Source organism: Naumovozyma castellii, chromosome 1 (assembly GCF_000237345.1).
Source record: "Naumovozyma castellii chromosome 1, complete genome".
Taxonomy (NCBI): Eukaryota; Fungi; Ascomycota; class Saccharomycetes; order Saccharomycetales; family Saccharomycetaceae; genus Naumovozyma; species Naumovozyma castellii.
The window spans coordinates 1,955,661-1,975,048 of record NC_016491.1 but is presented as its reverse complement, the minus strand read 5'-3'; the positions used below and the strand labels follow the sequence as shown (position 1 = coordinate 1,975,048).

Genomic DNA, 19,388 nt, shown 5'->3' with positions numbered 1-19,388 from the left:
AGCCTCGAGCACAACAAGTATATATAAGAATCAAATAAGGTCAACTATCTGGGATCATTTCGTCTCTCTGGATATGCTTTCCTTGTGATATTCTTCAAATAGGTAATACACTATATCATAAACACACACTAATACCATGTCCGCCTACACAAAAGCTTTACCAATCTTAATGAAGTCGCCTGTCACTGATGACATGATAAGGTTTCTCACGAATGCCACTTTGAAAGTCCTACCTGCAGCTAATTATCCATCTCCACCAACATCACCATCTGAATCATCTCAACCACGTCTACCTTCTCTAATGACATTCATAACGAGACTTGTCAGATACACAAATGTTTATACACCAACTCTATTGACTACAGTCTGCTACTTAAACAAATTGAAGAGAATATTACCAAAGGATGCTACTGGTTTACCATCCACCATTCATCGTATCTTCCTAGCATGTTTGATCCTAAGTGCTAAATTCCATAACGATTCTTCTCCATTGAATAAACATTGGGTTAAATACACTGACGGTCTTTTCACTTTGGAAGATGTCAATCTAATGGAAAGACAATTACTTCAATTATTAGATTGGGATTTAAGAGTCTCTGAAGATGATTTGATCCTTGATCTAAGAATCCTACTAGAACCAATAAGGAGTGATTTGGAAAGATCTTGGAGAAGAAGAGTGGCTGCAACTAACAATAGAAAGAAATCCTCTGATGAAGGTTACGTCAGTCCTATTTCAAGTAGACCAACAACCCCAGTCGCTTCAATCGGTAATTATTATAATAGTCATAACCAGAAATTATATGATTTACAAAGGAATATGTCGGTGTCTTCTAATATAAGTTCAAGTAGTACGTTGATCGGAAGTAATAATGATCTTAAAAGATACGCCAATTATAATAATTCCAGAGAACAGCTTTCATCAAGAAGTATAAGCAGTAATTCATTGGAGAAATTGAGTGAAAGAAACTTACAAAGAAATAGTTGGGACTTGGAGCAGGTGATGAACCAATATGGGTTCTAATCGAAGGGGTTAAAACATTAACAAAAATAATAATAACAGTAATGATAATGGGAGTTTGAGTAGACATGGGAAAAAAGACCGTTGTGCAATGTACAAAGGTCAAATCCGTGATAAGTGAGAAAAATCCAAAAATTGGCCTAAGGGCTTCCTTAATTTTTTCAATAACCCGAATGGCTAAAAATCATGGGGGCATCAGGGTACAATTTTTATAGGGCGAAAATCATTGATGTAAGCAGGTAAATGTAGAAGTAACCTTTATTTAGACATATATTATATATATCATTCCAAGTTGAGTTCCTTTGTTAATCTTAAAGCATCATTTAAAGTACAATCTGTGATATTGATTGACCCCAATTTAATTCTAAGTAAGAAGGACCGTATGATACAAAGATCCTCAAACATTTGATCTGAGAGTTGGCTTTTTCTTTTGTCAAATATTTGTGCCGCCAAGCTGAACAGTCTCTCAGCATGAATCGATGTCGATGGAATACAATGGAATAATTTATTAGCTAATGATAACAGTGGAAACTCTCTTTTATGCCTTGACCAGAATATATTATCTGCCCCCACAATCATCTGGACTTGGCGGTCGAATGGCGACCAGCGTTTTTTAGATTTGGATAAAACCTCGTTTGAATACTCCTTGACCAATGATAGAGCACGTAGACGGTATTGCTCAAGTTCTAATCTGATTTGTTCTTGTAAGTCATCCTTAATACTGAATTCATCAAATTCCTCCTCAAATTCCAAGTTTTTTTCTTCTTGTCCTTCTGATGAATAATCTTCAGCATTATACACTCTTCCTGCATGGCTCGAAATACCGATCATGTCTTCTGTATCGCTATCCTTAATGGGATAATAAGATATATTCAAAAAAGGTATTAAAATATCAGTAAGTTTTTGTGATACAAAGGATATTACATGGTCACTTTTTTTGATTTCGGTATTCTCACGAGGGAACTGTTCTATAAAAACAGAGCTATCAACAAATGCAATGTTTAGATAAGATGATAATAAACAAATATCCATACTGACATACTTTTTATAGTATTTATCCATTTTCCTTCTGAAACGAATAAAAACTGGGAGATGTCTGTGCGTTAGGTTGGAACTTTTCGATTTTTCAACGAATATTTTGTCTATTTTATCCTTATAGGAAATAAGCAAAGGAAGGGTGTTCTTCAACGTGCAGGTATCATTAGAAAGCATTTCGCAAAGAGAACGAAAAGGAGATAAGATATCAGTTAAATCGTCCATTAGAACAAAATCTTCTTCATCGAAAAACACTCCCAGGGATGGCTCCCGATTTAACTCCATCAAGACAGGTTTCAACTCTCGTAACCTGAGCACAACATCTAACGCTGATAGCCATCTTGTTTTTGAATATGTTTTGATGGCCAAAGGTTCCTCTCCATTCATTTTTCCAAACTCAACGCATAGTTCTCGGTATAGTAGTTGATTAACACTGCTTGATTTAATATTAAGAGCAAGCTGATTATTTTTCTTCAGAATAATGTCACCAGTTATAAAGCTAAAAATGCCACCAATATCGGCAGATTCTGAAGAAAGTTGGCTGTTATTTGATAGAAGATATTCAGTAAAGATATCTTGTTTTAAAATTTCATTCCTTGACCCATCAGAATTCAACTGATATTTCATTGCAGCTAACTCTAATAATTTTGATTTAAGCTCAGAATCTACAAATCCCAAACTGTCCTCTTCGACCATATCAAACATGGTACTATTCATAATGTTAGCACTATGTAGTAAACAAGGTACATGGCCAAGAAAACGAGTCCCTAACAGGCCAGTTCTTGAGAGTTCTTTCGGTACCTTTAGCATATTGGCAGCATTATCAGTTGACATACCTACAGTTACTGTTCTCAAACCATCAAACTTATTAAAAATTTCGCCAAGTTGCTGACTTATATCGATTGTTTTGTGAGAATCAGACCTGTCCATCTTCACTAGAAAAGGAATTTGTTTTCCTTCCTCTTCATCATATGTAACCAGTAAAACTCCCAAATAGTTAGACATTTTGTGATTGGACCAGTGATCAAAAACAAGAGACATGAACGTTACATTATCGAGTGCATATAACCTCTTTGTAAGCGATACAAGTAATGTCTTTCTATTGGTAAAGGTCTTTTCATTTAATATGTGAGCCGAAGATGCTATCTCACTCCTCCAGAAATAATTAATATCTTTGGATTTTGTGCGAATAAAGTTGCTCATATTAGATTTGTTCGGCTTAAAAATCTGTTCTGGTTTACTGTTATTCTCAGTTGGAATTAACGCCATTGTTGACCACAGAGTTTTGGCCGTGAAGGACTCTACCCAGTTGATGGAAAGACGGGATTCTAAAATTAACCCAACGGCTATATCAAAGAATGACTGCGTCTTAATATATTGTTTTAAATCTCGGTATTTGTCCAGCTTCTTCTTACATATCTCTTTTATTATCCTTTCATCCTTTAAATTTCCATGGAAATAATCAGGAGGATTAGTACAGTCATCTCTTAAATGAAGTTCAGCAGGTTCAGAATTATATCTGGCTTCCCTTCGATTGTAACGATAAACATTATTACAATTGGTACATTTTAAAATTGAACGATCTTTCTTTCCTTCCAGAAAATGTGACCATATGCTATTCTTTCCTTTACTGTCGATACGTGTCCATTCTGAATCTTCAGACTGAGATGGGTAATCTTGGACTAGAACGAACTTTTTTAGGACTTTTCTTCTCTTTGGCGTTGGCGTGGAATTGTTGTTACTGCTGACAGATGTGTTAGGGGTCGTTGTATCCCTAAAGCTTATTTGTCGAACGAGTATCTCAGAGCTACATGTGTTTGAAGGTGGGCTATCAGGTATATTATTATTCATTATATATCCTTGTTTGGATTTCTGACAGTCTGTACTTCAATGCTTGGCCTTGTTCAACTTGTTATATACATAGACTAACGAACTAACGGGAAACTTAGAACAATATTTAAAACAATCATGAGGTAAAAAGCGTTTCTTTGTTGAAATTTAGGGGGGTTAAAGACTTTTTATAAAGGGCTGGATAATTCTATTTTTTAGTTTTTCTGGAAATCAAACTGAAAAATTAGGTGTTCTCAAATATATTCTAGGGTTTTGAATTTAACCCTACTTTGTACATTGCACAACGGTCTTTTTTCCCATGTCTAAGTTTGAGTAATTTTAGTTCGTCGCTCAAACGCAGTTTTTTTAACATTTAAATAGAATAGTTTATTTCTATAGACATTGGATACAATAATACAAATTTTAATGGTTTCATATTCAAAAATCAACTAGTATTTAACGTTCTTTACTATACTCTTGTCTTTGATTTACGATGACCTAACAAATTGTTCGGCCTAGAAGAAAACCCTAAATTCTACGCTTTTGGCAAGAAGAACGGGTAATGAAGGAGAGAAGATTTTTTCTGTCTTCGCGCAAAAAAAAAAATATAAAAGGACCAACTAAAAAAGACATTTAGATAAGTCTCTTGTTCCTTCCGTTATTCTGTCTAGAAGAGAAGTAAATAAGTACAAACAAACAAGCAATAGGGATTTTAATGTAAAAATCGCCAATAACATAGACCTGAATGTTTTATATTCGATAAGTTTATCGTGTATTCATATCATTTGAAATTTTAAAATTGAAAGTGACGAGAGAAACGCTGTGCACCAGTCTGAACTTGGCACCTAACAATGTACTCAGGTGCCCATGAAGTATTAAGTATACCCAAATTTCTGATTCTCTTTTAAAATTCAAAACATATTTGTCTATTGTTTCGTGCATTTTCCAACCATGTGTATAAATGTCTCTAATGTAGTAAGTATGTAAACCAGTTTCTTGATATGCGTCTTAGTGAGGTTTTCCATCCCCCATTTTGTCTGGGAAATGAACTTTTACCTGTCGTTTTGAAGAGTAAGGACATTCTTCGAACAACTGGTATTATTTTTTAAAAAAACCGTGTAAAACGATTGCCCATCCTCCATGAACATTTTCCGCGTAAACACTTTTCCTCCCAAATTTATTATTCAAACCAATAATTTATGCCTTGCTATGAGATGAATTGAAATATATTGACAAAGACATTACTATCCAAGTAACAAATAAAATTGAATAAAGTGTTCGATACATTATCCGTACTAAAATCGACTTCAAGATCAAATCTCCTCTATGTTTGCCAAAAAAGCCAATGTACAATAATGTTGGCACTGGACCTAATGGACCTGTTTCGTTTCCAATGGGTGCAGGAAATCCGTTAAATACTGTCAACCAACAGCAACAACTTATGAATAGTACTCCCACAGGTCTTACCCATCCTCAAACTCAAGCCCAAAATCAGAATCAGAACCAAAATCAGAACCAAAATGCTAACGGAGTTTCAACTAATCAACCAAATTCTACTCATGCTTTGGAAGATCCTAATGTTTATCATTGGATTTGTCAACTAACTTATGGCCCCCAAAAGGAGCAAGCGCTCCTAGAATTAGGACGCAAACGTGAACAATTTGACGACTTGGCTATAGTTCTATGGTCATCGTTTGGTGTCATGACATCTCTATTAAACGAAATTATATCCGTCTATCCTATGCTACAACCCCAAATGTTGTCTAATCAACTGTCCAACAGGGTCTGTGATGCCCTGGTTCTATTGCAATGTGTGGCATCACATTCTGAAACAAAACATTTATTCTTACAAGCACATATACCTCTCTTTCTATTCCCATTTTTGAATACAACTTCAAGACAAAGGACGTTTGAATATCTAAGATTAACTTCATTGGGTGTCATTGGTGCCTTGGTGAAAAATGACTCACAAGATGTAATAAATTTCCTTCTAAGAACTGATATTGTACCATTATGTTTGAGAATTATGGAATCATCTTCAGAATTATCAAAAACCGTGGCAATCTTTATCTTACAAAAGATATTACTAGATGATATGGGACTACAATATATATGTGCTACTAAGGATAGATTTTACGCAATAACGAGTGTCTTGAAAAATATGGTGGATCATTTAACCATTCATACCCCTCCAGGAAGGTTATTAAAACATATCATTAGATGCTATTTGAGATTAAGTGACGATTTGGAAGCACGTAAATTATTAAATGTGGTTTTACCAGAAAGTCTAAGAGATAACACGTTTGCTGAAGCTTTAAGTGATGATTTGGGATCAAAAAGATGTTTGGCACAATTATTACTGACTTTAAAAGACGAGAACCCTCAATAGAAATATGTTTGATTCCATCTTTATTTACTTGTGAGTATCATCAGATTCTCTGTCCATCATTATTGCCATTTTTCACCATGATTAATAATATTATTAACATAAAAATTCATTAAAAAACCAAAAAAAAATACTGAAAAGAGACATTTTTTAAGAATTGATAAAGCTCTTCTCGAATCATATACTACCAATTTGTATTTATAATCGTAGCTTACATTTATAAACCTTATAATATCCTAGTTGCATTTAAGATTTTTAAATAGTTCTGAATTGATCTATTCTCTTTACAAATTTTTCACTGGCAAGCCCAAAGTTAATGAATTTCCAACCAAAAAGTTTGAAAGTTAACACGAGACAAGGGTGTTATTCCAGGGATGCCACTAAGATTTCGTTGTGTTACTGTATAAAGTTTATATCTTCTCTATTCGTGATGTTCCGGAACTATTACCCGGCGTCCGTCTAGAATGAGAACCTATTTTTCCAACACGTATTTCAGATTTTGAATCCCAGAACAACAATATTCTGGGATCGCTAATATCAGAAGTAACGGCAAGATTCCATTTGTTCAAGACCATAGAACTAAAGTACGATTCTGTTCAATCAATTTGAATAACTTTAATTGACCATTTTCCTCTTCAGAATTTTTTTTCTTTGATTACGTACAGTTATTAGATCAATTGGTATCCCGAATAATCAATAAGGAAGATGTCAGCCCAAACGTACAAAAAGAAATATGAGATATCTCCATCTGGAGATCTACCAGACAAGATGACGATCTATCAAGATTGTATGAACACATTTAATGAATCTCCTGTGAATGCAAAGAGATGTCGTTTATTAATTTCCCGTCTATTAAGGTTGTTAGCAAATGGTGATACTTTCCCTCAAAATGAGGCAACTGCCTTATTTTTCTCGATCTCCAAGCTTTTCCAACACCAGAGTGACTCTCTTAGACAATCAGTATATTTGGCTATTAAGGAATTGAGTGGAATCTCCGAAGATGTTCTTATGGCCACTTCATCCATTATGAAGGATGTTCAAAACGGTTCTGATTTGATTAAACCAAACGCCCTAAGGTCTTTGACATATGTTCTGGATGAATCAACAGCTTTTTCTGCCGAGAGGTTATTGAAAAGTGCCGTCGTTAGTAAGAATCCATCTATATCTTCTGCCGCGTTATGTACCTCTTACAATTTATTACCCATATCTGATGTTACAATTAAGAGATTTGCAAATGAAACTCAAGAGGCTATTGTTGATTTGAAACAATTTGTTCTGTTAGACGAAGCAAGCGAATTTTATCCAACCTCAACCTTTACTACACAATACCATGCCCTTGGTCTAATTTATCAATTGAAAAGAAATGATAAGATGGCACTTTTAAAACTGGTTAACCAATTTTCAAGCGGTAATGCATTGAAAAATCAATTCGCAATGGTTCAATTAGTGAAAATCGTGGATGACTTAATTCATAGGGATACTCAATTGATTTCCAACTTTGAAACTCTTTTGACCTCCTGGTTAGACAGCAAATATGAGTCTGTTCAATTAGAAACTGCCAAGTTAATTACCTCTTTTGCTACTCATCATTCTCATTTGGTTGGAAATAGATTGTTCTCCAATGCTGTTTCGACATTGCAAACAATGCTGTCCACACCTCGTGTCACTTCAAGATTTGCAGCATTAAGGGTATTAAATAGAATTTCAATGGTTTCTCCAGAAAAAATTGTTGTCTGTAACCCTGAATTAGAATCTTTGATCAATGACTCAAACAGAAATGTTTCTACCTATGCCATTACTACATTATTGAAAACTGGTACTGCCAAGAATATTTCCTCTTTGATCTCAACTATCACAAAATTCTTCCATGAAGTATCAGATGATTTCAAGATTATTATTATCGATGCTGTTCGTACTCTCTCACTAAATTTCCCACAAGAATGGAAACCTATTTTAGACTTCTTAACTGACGTACTAAAGAATAGTGAAGGTGGTTTCAACTATAAGAATAGTATCGTAGAAGCAATTATCGAAATTGTTTCATTTATTCCACAGGCTAAGGAATTAGCAATGGAGCAATTATGTGATTTCATTGAAGATTGTGAGTTCAATGAAATTTTAGTAAGAGTTCTTCATTTACTAGGTAAAGAAGGCCCACATACATCTACTCCATCGCTTTACGTCAGACACATATACAATAGAGTCGTTTTGGAAAATTCGATAATTAGATCCGCTGCTGTCGTTGCCCTATCGAAATTTGCCTTGATAAAGAACAATACTCCACTAGCTGAATCCGTTGTGGGTCTATTGAAAAGAATATCTGATGATGAAGATGATGAAGTGAGAGACAGAGCTACAATTTCATTAAAATTTATTGATTCTGCTAAAAAGAACCCAGTTGGAGAGGAATTGCTCCATTCTAAGTACACCTACGATTTATCCTCCTTAGAAAAGAAGTTGACTTCATACATGTCCTCCAATTCAGATGCATTTAAAACCCCATTTGATGTAACTTCTATTCCAAAATATACTGAAGATGAAGTTAAGGCCATGGAATTAAAGAAGAAGCAACAGTCTTTCAATTCTTCAACGGAAGAATTGGGCACCAAATTCACAGATGAGGCAGAAGAAACTGGTAAAAGACTTGATTCGGCAACATACCATGGTGCTAACTTGGATGAACATTCTAAAGATCTTCAATCCACTAAATATATTGACGAACTGCTTTCTATCGAACAATTTAAGGAATTTGGTTCTTTAATAAACAGTTCTAAGACTTTCCCTCTAACAGAAACGGAGGCTGAATTTGTTGTTAATGGTGTCAAGCATTTATTCAAGGAGCATGTTGTCCTTCAATTCAATATTACAAACACGTTAACCGATGTTGCACTCGATAATGTAGCTGTCGTCTGTTCCTCAGAAGATCAAGAATCTAGTGAACTAAAGGAACTATTCACAATACCTGTTGATAGATTATTGCCATCTGAGGAGTCAGCATGTTATGTTGCGTTCAAGAAACCTGAAGGTGTCGTTATGGAAAGCTTCCTAAATAATTTAACATTCACTACTAGGGAGCTAAATCCTGATACAAAATTACCATTTGACGATGATGAAGGTTTCCAAGATGAATATGAAATTGACCCATTAGTACTAAATGCTGGTGATTATATTAAGAGTTCTTTCGTTGGTGATTTCTCTGCATCATTTGACGAATTACCTAACGAAAATGTAGCTGTCTACAATGTCCAAGAATCTATGTCATTACAAGAAGTTATTGATAAATTAATAGTGAACACAAGTTGTCTGGCTTTGGAAAACACTCAATATGCACAAAACGAGACAAACCAACACACTTTGAAACTTTTTGGTAAGAGTGCACTCAATGGTACCAAGATCGCATTGATTGTTAAGATTGTGAAAAGTAAAAAGGGTATTGCTTTGAAGGCTCAAGGTAGAGGTGAAGACGCTACTTTGAGTTCTGATTTGGTGAATGGTTTAATGTAGGGGGGGATATCTTTATGTATACATTTATTATTATATTATCTCTCTTAATTGTATATATTTTAACCTGAAAGAATTTAAGTTTTGAAAAATCATTTCCATATTTTGTGTTTTTCCAGTGCGAATTTCCTTTATCATCAATTTGATCAATGGATAATAAAAGACACTCTAAAGTAAGATGCTAAATAAACTCAATTGCCTATTGGTAGCTCGCATGCAAATTAATATAAATGAATAATGGATAAAGATGAACTTGAGTTGAAGGAACATCTAAAAGCTATAAAGAAGGAAGCACTTGAAAAACGGAAGAAGGAAATTATTAAGAGGAAACAAGGTTCTCAACACAGTCGAGAATCTTCAGCCATCTACGTCTCCAATATCTCAAAGCACACAAGCCAACTAGATTTAATTACATTATTCTCTAAGTATGGTAAGATAAGGCGCACGAGAGAGGAAGCCCTAAATTGTAAAATGTATCAGGATGAGAAAGGGAACTTTAAAGGGGATGCTTTGGTGGTATATGAAAAGCCAGAAAGTGTTCAACTTGCTATCGATATGGTGGACGGTACAATATTTAATAAATCAACTATAAAGGTCGAACGCGCCCAATTTGAGGACAATAAAAGGAAGCTAGATGATGTAGATTCGGCAGCAGAGGATCCTCCAAATAAAAAAATAAAGAGTGAAGATCCTGTAACTTCTGCTCATGGAAAGGATAATATACCGGAAGAAACGAATAAACAAGATGGGGAAGATGGGAATGTCAATGAGGAGGAAAAAACTGTCATATTGGCGAACGTACTGGGAGTCCACCAAAAGTACAGTTCTGAGGAGATAGATGACATAACTGATGATATTTTAGGTGGCTGTTCCTCAATTGGCACTGTGCAGTCACTAAAAATAGATATCAATAGTGATGAGGCGAAAGTTGTTTTTGCCACGGTCGAGGACGCAATCAAATGTAAGTTGCAAATGAATGGAAGATTTTTTGATGGAAGGGAATTGGTAGCATATATGTTATCAGATGATGGTGATGATGGGACTCAAAATATCAATACTGAAAATGCCGACACAGATCTTATAGAATAAAGAAAACAGTTTTTGTAAAAGTAATATTTCAAATTACTCAGTAGATAGAGAATTGTAGACATATTTTGTTTTTTTAATCTTCATGAAATGGAACTCTTTCCTAAAAGTTAAAAAAAGATTAGCCATTTGATAGTTAAACAAAATTTAAAAAATGAGCGGTACGAGAATCGAACCCGTGTCTCCACCTTGGAAGGGTGGAATGATAACCACTACACTAACCGCCCAAACTTTATGGTTGAAGGTTCCACAGAGTTTTTTGTGCTTTTTTGAGATCAGAAAAATTTCATAAAACTTCCTAGTTCTCAAATTGTTCTGTAATATTGGTCTTGAATGCATGTACCATTGCCTTAGCCAAGTATTTGTTACATTGATTTGGTGAACTTGAAAAAGGGAATTTTTTTATAACATCCTAGAAACTGCTGGTAATACAGAAATATTCTTTACGTCCCTGGATCGGAGATAGCATTCAAAGTAAGAAAAGATGGAAACTAAGCACTCGACATTGGTTCGAAATTCTTCAAAATATGGTTTTTGGCCGTTTTCAAATTGAAGAAACCAATGTACCAATAGAAAGCGACAAGATTTTGAAATAATTACTTTGTTAAGAATTGCTCTCCTAAAAAAAGTACAGAACGGATCTCTTTTAATAAAATGAAGTTTGGAATTAAAATACTTTCCATTTTGGCCTATTTCAACTTTTACTTACCTTTCATATATAACTTTTGAGTTTTTGTGCCCTATCTTGGTATATAATAATTGCGCTCTGTGGTTATAATGGTCGGTAGTCCAATAAACTATTTCAATCCCCATTTTGTCTGCTTCATGAAAAACATATTCCATTAGTTTCCTTCCCACTCCCTTAATTCTAGACCCTTCTTCCACAAAAAGATCGTGAAGTAGCATTTTTCCCCTAATATCCCAAGTAGTTAAATGATGGAGGTAATTCACCATACCAATCGGAACGCCCGTCTCAGTATTGATTGCAATGGCAGCCCACATCTCAACACCTGGTTCTAAAAAATTCTTGAAGTTGCGTTCAGCTACTTCTTCAGAGAGATGTACCTCATAATGTTCCTGGTAGTGTTTCCATAACCTTTTCCAATCTTCTTCATCATTTAAGGACACTGGTCTAACGATGATCTTCTCTTCGGACATCCTTGGGTTTCTTATACAGAGTCAAGTAAAGTTTATTAGGATATATTGTGGTTCCCTTATATACGTAAATGTCTTTCCGGAGAATTGGAAATGTCGCCTTGAAATGACTGGATGAATGAGTCACTTCGCCCTCGCTTATCAAGTTAAGATAAGGTCCGCTTTGGTACCACTCAAAGTTCTGGTAGCTCTCCTCATCTGGAAGCTATATTTATACAAGCAATAGTAATATATTTGAAGCCTAATAGCATTTGAACTATTGAGAAAACCATCCATGGGTTATCTTTCTTTCCACTAAAAAACCTGAGTAAAGTAATATGGCCAGAATTTTTCCAAACTAATAGTTACACATCTAGTTGGTTTGGTATTATATCAGAATCCAGAATTAGGTTTTTATAAATAGACTTCTGACAACTGTTTAAAGTTATTGAAACTAATGACGTATAGGAATGACAACCCAATTTTAATATTCTATCTACAAGAGCTTCTTAAAATTATTTTGTTTGGGTTACATCGAATGTGAAACTCCCAATGAAGGAGTTTCTATGGAACGCATTGATCTGAGTCTATTTTATTTGTTCACTGTCAACTCTTGTTAATATATATCTAAATTCAAAATGGTATCAACCAGGATTATCTTATCAGTAATATCTATTGGAATTATATAAGATGATGATCACTTGGTATCCCGGTTCAAACTTCCAGTAATCTTAGCATCCACTTGGACAATAAGGCCATTCGATAAATGGGTTGTTAACAATTTTTACCCAATCTACGGAAATCTGACTCGACAGGTGTTAACCCGCATTCGTCTCGATGTTGGGTATGAGATTCAAAATTGGCCGACCTCGATTTCTCAAAATTTCAACATCTGACTCCATGGCCAAGCTGGTTAAGGCGTGCGACTGTTAATCGCAAGATCGTGAGTTCAATCCTCACTGGGGTCGTTAGTTTTTTGTTTCTCATAACAACTACACTTAGAGTGTAACCCTATAGGTTGAACTTATTCAAGAAAAAATCTTTTTTGGTTCGTATTCTTTTTATAGTGAACAAAATAGAAGGCTGGAATTTATTATTCCAAAGATGAATATTTCTGGTAACGGTAGTTTCAAAAAAGATTGACGCGTCGGAAAAGAAGAGGAAACAAGGGAAGGAAACTATAAGGAATTATAAGAAAATTAACCCCAGTGTGGTGCTTTCTATCAAATTCCATAAGGTTGAACAAGTAAGGATGTCTTCAGTGGAGTTTAAGTTTTGGAATGTTAAATCACTTCAATGAATGTCGCACAGTGAATCGCTGAGCATTATTATTTGACATGAGAAATGGAAAAACTGGTCTAAGTAATGACAAGAATGCTGAAAACAGGGATGATCGACTAGTGATCCGGCTTAATAAGTGAATGGTATCTATTCAGTTGCTGTGAAGCGACTGATTTCCTCCCCCATTTATGAGGGATGAATAGAATATAGATAATATAGAACTATATAATTGTTCGAGAACGTCTTCTCTTATATATAAAATTTCCATAGCATATCGCAATGTACGAAATGACTACTTGTCAGTCTATTAATCCTTTCAACAAAGAATGGTGTCAGTTGGATCAAAAGGGTGGAAAATGTGAGCCCAAAAAAATTGTTGTTTATTTTTATATTTGCTATTTAAATTTTTAGTATGATAAGAAACCATTTGTTTTAATAAAATATGCTTTAACTATATAAATAAAAATTAAATCTGGTTTGAAAGCCTGTAAAATTCTAAACTCTCAGGACAGGTTCAGTTTAAAAACTTCTATCAAGTCATACAAGATCTAGCCAAGAAAAATTTAGACGAAGTAACTATTTAAGTATGAAGCAGTAGGGAATTTCTCGAACGTGTTTCCATTTGCTTGGAACACCAAGGCATTATGTTTGCTTTGTTTTATTAATATATACACGTTAGTTTAAATATAAAGGTAGCGGAAATTATTACTTTTCTTTTCGTAGTTAATTTCTTGAGTAAGTAGTGACTACTCTTTGTCTATTTTGAATTTGGCAAACCTACCACCCTTGACCTCGTTGATATTGGTAAGTTTCTGCTTTTTTCTGAAAGTTTCTCCAGTTGGATTTCTAGTGCACTCTTTTTAGTTGATCTGGTAATCGAATGCACCGAACCCTTTTCCTGTGTCTCACGCAATTGCTGCAAAAATTTGTGATTCTCCATAATTAAATAACCCCTTCTACTTTCATCACTGTAAAATTCAATTTGTTTTCTCTTTGTTGGTCTTGCCTGTAGGGGTATCCTTCCTCTTTTATTCAAAAACCATTGTGGTGCCAAATGCGCTCTTAATCCTAATGTATTAAAATATTTTGCTGTAAATTTGCCTCCAGCTTTTTCAATAGTTTGAATTGCCCCCTCTGTGGCTCTTGATGCTTCAATACTTATTGGTAAATTATACTTGAATGCACCCCTTGCTAAGATTTTTACACCATGTTTAATGGATCCTGTAACCAAACCTAATTTCTTCATTAATCGCATATCCAAAGTTTCACCCTCTTTCAAATTCAATCTTCCCTTATCATGAAACCATTGAATTCTTTCCAAATTCAATTCATTTAAAGGTTTAGAATGAACATTTGTGAACCCAACTTTTGGAAATAATTTATAAATAGGAGTTTGACCACCTTCAAACCAGGACTTCACTTTCCCTCTTGCCTTTTGACCCTTCTGACCACGTCCTGATGTCTTACCTTTATTACTTGATGGACCACGACCTAATCTTTTAAAGGACTTGGTAGAGCCTAGAGACGGTTTCAGTTCGTTCAGGATAGAAACGTGACGAATAATTGGAGGCGATAACCTGAATCCCCATTTGGGTAAATGTAGCGAAAGCATGGTTTTGGAAGGTCTCTGTCGTCTGGTTTGCTCTGTTCCCCATTAACAGTTATCTAGTTACTTTTCGGATTTTAAATTTTGAAGGTCCCCTGCGCTTAACAATATTATTTTTTTCTGGCGACTCAAAAAGTGATAGACTATAAAGTTGAGATGGTTTCAAGAAGCTAAATTCTGGGGAGGGGGCTAATAATTTTGAGTGTATTTTTCCTGCGGTTTATGTAGATGAAATAATTTGCGCAAGACTTGGTATTTTGCATTTTTCTGGGTTATGCACTTAATATCCATTCCAAAAAAATCAATAATACTATATTTTGATGTTCAGAGAGGCTTAGTGCACAACTGTTGATACTAAAAAAAATTTGAATAACTGTCCCAGAATGTTTAAAGGAGATGAATCATTTGGACAAGTGCAAAGGAAGAAATAAGAATAATGAATTCTAAATGAATTAACTGAGTAAAATTATTTGACCCATTTGATATAAAAAATGTATTTTAACAACCAGAGGATTATTTCCTCATTTGTGTTTGATAGTTGTCTTCAATAATTAATAGCATTGTTTAAACTTCTTCATAATAAAAAGCGAGCACGTGATCTCTCCAGGGTAACGTGCTGCAGTGATATACGAATGAAACTTTTAGTACATTTAGCCATTTACTTCACAATCATTGAAACAATTGGAGAACCACATCTCAATCAAAGATTGCCGTCTCCTTCCTGTAAATATCGAGGCTGTCTTACTTCAAGGTCAACTGCAGAACAATAAAAGAATAGAGCCTGAAACGCAACCAGGAACCTCTTTAATCACTCAATCATCCAATAAACACAACTCCGAATACAAGTAATCTGCCCATAAAGAAGAGCCATTGTATGCATATGAATGTATCTGAAAACTAATCACAACAATCATAAGCATAACGACCCCATAAAAACCTTTCTCCCCGAATAGAATATTATGGCACCCTCATCTTCAAGCTCCAATGGACCAGTACTTAATATTTCCAGTACCATCGATTTCGATGCAGATGTAGATTATGAAGCACTACCAGCGCATGCTCCTCTATCTCACCAATTATTAGCTGGTGCATTTGCAGGAATAATGGAACATTCCACAATGTTTCCTATAGATGCATTAAAAACAAGAATACAATCAACGACAACTAAAGGAACTGAACAAACTTCCACTTCAATAATAAAACAAATATCTAAAATATCGACCATGGAGGGTTCTCTTGCATTATGGAAAGGTGTTCAATCTGTCATTCTTGGTGCGGGTCCTGCTCATGCAGTGTACTTCGCCACATATGAATTTACTAAAGCTCATTTGATACCTGATTCACAAAGGGAAACTCATCAACCAATAAAGGTAGCTGTGAGTGGTGCTACTGCCACAGTAGCATCCGACTTCTTTATGAACCCATTCGATACAATTAAACAAAGGATGCAGATATCAGATTTAAAGAAGGAGAAAGTCTATAATGTTGCGAAGAAGATATATAATTTGGAAGGTTTATCTGCATTTTATTATTCTTATCCAACTACCATTGCCATGAATATTCCTTTTGCAGCATTTAATTTTATGATCTATGAATCCGCAAGTAAATTCTTCAATCCATTGCATCATTATAATCCCTTGATTCATTGTCTTTGTGGGGGTATAAGTGGAGCCATAGCCGCTGCTGTTACTACTCCGTTAGATTGTATAAAGACTGTCATCCAAATTCGTGGTAGTAGCGTGGTATCGCTAGAAGTAATGAAGAAAGCAAACACATTTAAAAAGGCAACAAGCGCCATCTTAATGGTATATGGTTGGAAAGGGTTTTGGAGAGGTTTACAACCGAGAATACTGGCAAATATGCCTGCTACCGCAATATCATGGACTGCATATGAATGTGCCAAACATTTTTTATTCTCAACAAGACTTTTAAAGAATGACGAACATTGAAATAATATCATCTGAACCCTCTCATCATTTTTTTGCTCATATAAAAAAACAAACTTGCATAATACTTCTGATCATAAATAAATGCAACAACAACTTGTATAAAAACAGAAAGTATATATTATTATTATCATTGTTATTATCATTTTTATTATGTGATTAATTAATAGGCCTGTAAAAAAAAAGTTTGGTATTATTCATGGATAATGTGTCAGTCAGCGTGGCTTTATTTTTAGAACTCCGTGGTTTTCGATATAGGATTTAATAGCAATTCGAACGTAAGCTCTTCCGAATAACATAAAAATAAAAAGTGGCTAACTACTAATGAATTCCTTTGACTATGCAGCTCTGATTTGTTTCTTTGTTGCCATTTTCTACCACAATGTTAATGCCGCAGGTGTCATAACTCATCTAACTTTCTTATCTAGATGTGCCCCTGACGAACTACAGGAATTATATTATCCGTGGCTTAAAGCAGGTTCATTCTTTCCTGATTCTTTATACCACTGTGATCCAAATAATGAAAAATGGGCAGAATTTGCAGAGTTTACTCACTGGCCCAAATTCATTGAAATTGGGATACAATATTGGCATGAGAAATATCAGCAAGTTCCTGAATCTGATGACGCAATAAAACTAAAATCATTCATATTGGGTGTTTTTTCTCATCAATTGGTTGACATATCGTGGCACTCATTGATTTCCAATATGAGAACTCATGGACTCTTGAAAGCATTCAGTGAGCTTGAATTTAATGGAGATATATCAGAAGCTCATAATTACTTAGATGTTTTTGGAGAGTTTATCTTACTCTCTAACATATTGGGGCCTCAGAATCATGTTAATAATGAAAGATGGGAGTTTTATACAGATAAAAACTGGGTATTACCTATAGAAGAAGATATGCTTGAATATATTGCAAGATCAGGATTTTCTGACGCCAAAATTTCATACAAAAATCTGAAAACATGTTTGGCGACTGGCATAACTGCTGCCAATACAGAACTTTCAACCTTTAGATCGAATCGTAATAATTTGTTAGGTATTGCATATAGAATTTCTCCAAGAGCAAAGGAATTTCTACAGGAATATTGGTTAGGTGGAGAGTTTGATTTAATTTCACAGTTGCGAAATTGTATTCCAGTTATTCAATCTCATTTTAATCAAGAAGCCTATCCTTTAAACGTCCTTCAATGTTACGATTATCTTCCATGTCTTGACCAGGAAATACAAACACCTCGGCATGAGATATTGAATTTAAGACATATGGGGAACTCAATATCTCTAACTCCCAATGTGCCGTTTTCCAACTTTGGATCTACTTTTACAATAGGCAGATTTAAAGATGACGACAAGTATTACTTGGCAATTAGTGCCCCCTTACAAGAGAGGGTTTATCTAGTTAAATGGGCAGAACTTGGTCCTAGTATTCATGACTGTACTGAAATGATATCTGTACCTTCAATACATGGATCAAAAGTAGACACATTAACTTTAAATGACACTGATTTTTTGGTTGTTTCAAATCCTAAAAAGAATAAGATATGCTTTTATAGACATACTCAAATGATCATATGCTTAGAGGACACATTGACACAGGAGGTTCATCAATTAAAAGTTGAGACAATTCATAACAGTAATAATGTATCAGAATCCAATATATTCATTTCAAGTACATATTTTGGATCTGAAGAAACTGGGAAGCTTTATATACTCCCAAGTTTAAAACTATTACCTTTAATTTTTAAAGAACCGGTCTTGACACCAATTGAGATTACATCGCTTCCAATTGTACAAGTACACCCAGGTTCTCAGATCGTACCATACCAGCATTTTGGTTCTAGTGTCGAATCTACTGATTTGTGTTTGTATGTCACTAGTCAAAACCAAGGCGTAGTCTTTATTTATTCGATAGATGCTCAAACTTCCCAATTATTTCCTAAATATTATATCCAGGATAACAGGAACATTAACCCAATTAACAATTCAAATCTACCGAACTTACCACTAAAAACTTCAAATAAACATGGCATGTTTGGATATCTTATGAAAAGTTGGTGTCATGAGGGGGATATTTTCGTGGCAATATCACAACATTTATTTAATAAAATACATATTTACAGGGAAGTTAAAGATTCAATTGAATTCTATTGTACATTAGAGTTCAATTCAAACGTGGAACCCATTTCTTCTATGGTTGGTTTTGGAACGGCTATAGAATACCGTTTATCTGACCGAACACTTTATATCTCATCCCCAGGAATATATGGAGGTATTGGTGCTATTTGGAAAGTCTCAATGAGGGAAATAAGAGAAAACAGAGAAACTATGAAGAAGAGCTCACTGAATCTCAATAAATTCAAATATTTGCATGCAATAAATTCAAAAAGTCATCAAAGAGGCATTTCCAGTTTTGGTTCAACATTACTTTCTACTTTTGATAACAGACTCATTATTGGTATTCCAAACGATGGGTATGGTGAACTCAAGCAAGATCAACTAACGGGGAGTATTCAGATTATTTAATTTTCAAAAAAGAATGATCATTAAAAACCTGAGGCTGTA

General features: G+C 34.7%; 9 protein-coding genes and 2 non-coding genes across 11 annotated transcripts; 7 read left to right on the top strand and 4 right to left on the bottom strand.

Annotated features, from left to right (window-relative positions):
* Window positions 1-136: 136 nt before the first annotated feature.
* Window positions 137-1,021, top strand: PCL1 (Pcl1p; the record flags this gene model as incomplete). Its single annotated transcript, XM_003673878.1, has 1 exon — window positions 137-1,021. One exon carries the CDS (start codon window positions 137-139, stop codon window positions 1,019-1,021), a length of 885 nt encoding a protein of 294 aa, XP_003673926.1.
* Window positions 1,022-1,300: 279 nt separating this feature from the next.
* NCAS0A09860 (uncharacterized protein) lies at window positions 1,301-3,904 on the bottom strand (the record flags this gene model as incomplete). The annotated part of the gene is made up of 1 exon (XM_003673877.1): window positions 1,301-3,904. One exon carries the CDS (start codon window positions 3,902-3,904, stop codon window positions 1,301-1,303), a length of 2,604 nt encoding a protein of 867 aa, XP_003673925.1.
* A 1,324-nt stretch (window positions 3,905-5,228) lies between these two features.
* Window positions 5,229-6,272, top strand: CAF40 (CCR4-NOT core subunit CAF40; the record flags this gene model as incomplete). Its single annotated transcript, XM_003673876.1, has 1 exon — window positions 5,229-6,272. One exon carries the CDS (start codon window positions 5,229-5,231, stop codon window positions 6,270-6,272), a length of 1,044 nt encoding a protein of 347 aa, XP_003673924.1.
* A 702-nt stretch (window positions 6,273-6,974) lies between these two features.
* On the top strand, window positions 6,975-9,773 carry SEC21 (coatomer subunit gamma; the record flags this gene model as incomplete). The annotated part of the gene is made up of 1 exon (XM_003673875.1): window positions 6,975-9,773. The coding sequence occupies one exon, from the start codon at window positions 6,975-6,977 to the stop codon at window positions 9,771-9,773; it is 2,799 nt and encodes a 932-aa protein (XP_003673923.1).
* Window positions 9,774-10,007: 234 nt separating this feature from the next.
* CUS2 (U2 snRNP complex subunit CUS2) lies at window positions 10,008-10,859 on the top strand (the record flags this gene model as incomplete). Its single annotated transcript, XM_003673874.1, has 1 exon — window positions 10,008-10,859. The coding sequence occupies one exon, from the start codon at window positions 10,008-10,010 to the stop codon at window positions 10,857-10,859; it is 852 nt and encodes a 283-aa protein (XP_003673922.1).
* Window positions 10,860-11,011: 152 nt separating this feature from the next.
* Window positions 11,012-11,083, bottom strand: NCAS0Atrna11G. The gene has a single exon. It is a non-coding gene; the product is annotated as a tRNA-Gly (tRNA).
* A 478-nt stretch (window positions 11,084-11,561) lies between these two features.
* Window positions 11,562-12,014, bottom strand: NCAS0A09820 (N-acetyltransferase family protein; the record flags this gene model as incomplete). The annotated part of the gene is made up of 1 exon (XM_003673873.1): window positions 11,562-12,014. The coding sequence occupies one exon, from the start codon at window positions 12,012-12,014 to the stop codon at window positions 11,562-11,564; it is 453 nt and encodes a 150-aa protein (XP_003673921.1).
* An 870-nt stretch (window positions 12,015-12,884) lies between these two features.
* NCAS0Atrna6N lies at window positions 12,885-12,958 on the top strand. The gene has a single exon. It is a non-coding gene; the product is annotated as a tRNA-Asn (tRNA).
* Window positions 12,959-14,028: 1,070 nt separating this feature from the next.
* MRPL10 (mitochondrial 54S ribosomal protein uL15m) lies at window positions 14,029-14,883 on the bottom strand (the record flags this gene model as incomplete). Its single annotated transcript, XM_003673872.1, has 1 exon — window positions 14,029-14,883. The coding sequence occupies one exon, from the start codon at window positions 14,881-14,883 to the stop codon at window positions 14,029-14,031; it is 855 nt and encodes a 284-aa protein (XP_003673920.1).
* A 953-nt stretch (window positions 14,884-15,836) lies between these two features.
* NCAS0A09800 (uncharacterized protein) lies at window positions 15,837-16,826 on the top strand (the record flags this gene model as incomplete). Its single annotated transcript, XM_003673871.1, has 1 exon — window positions 15,837-16,826. The coding sequence occupies one exon, from the start codon at window positions 15,837-15,839 to the stop codon at window positions 16,824-16,826; it is 990 nt and encodes a 329-aa protein (XP_003673919.1).
* A 321-nt stretch (window positions 16,827-17,147) lies between these two features.
* NCAS0A09790 (uncharacterized protein) lies at window positions 17,148-19,349 on the top strand (the record flags this gene model as incomplete). Its single annotated transcript, XM_003673870.1, has 1 exon — window positions 17,148-19,349. One exon carries the CDS (start codon window positions 17,148-17,150, stop codon window positions 19,347-19,349), a length of 2,202 nt encoding a protein of 733 aa, XP_003673918.1.
* Between the last annotated feature and the right edge of the window lie 39 nt (window positions 19,350-19,388).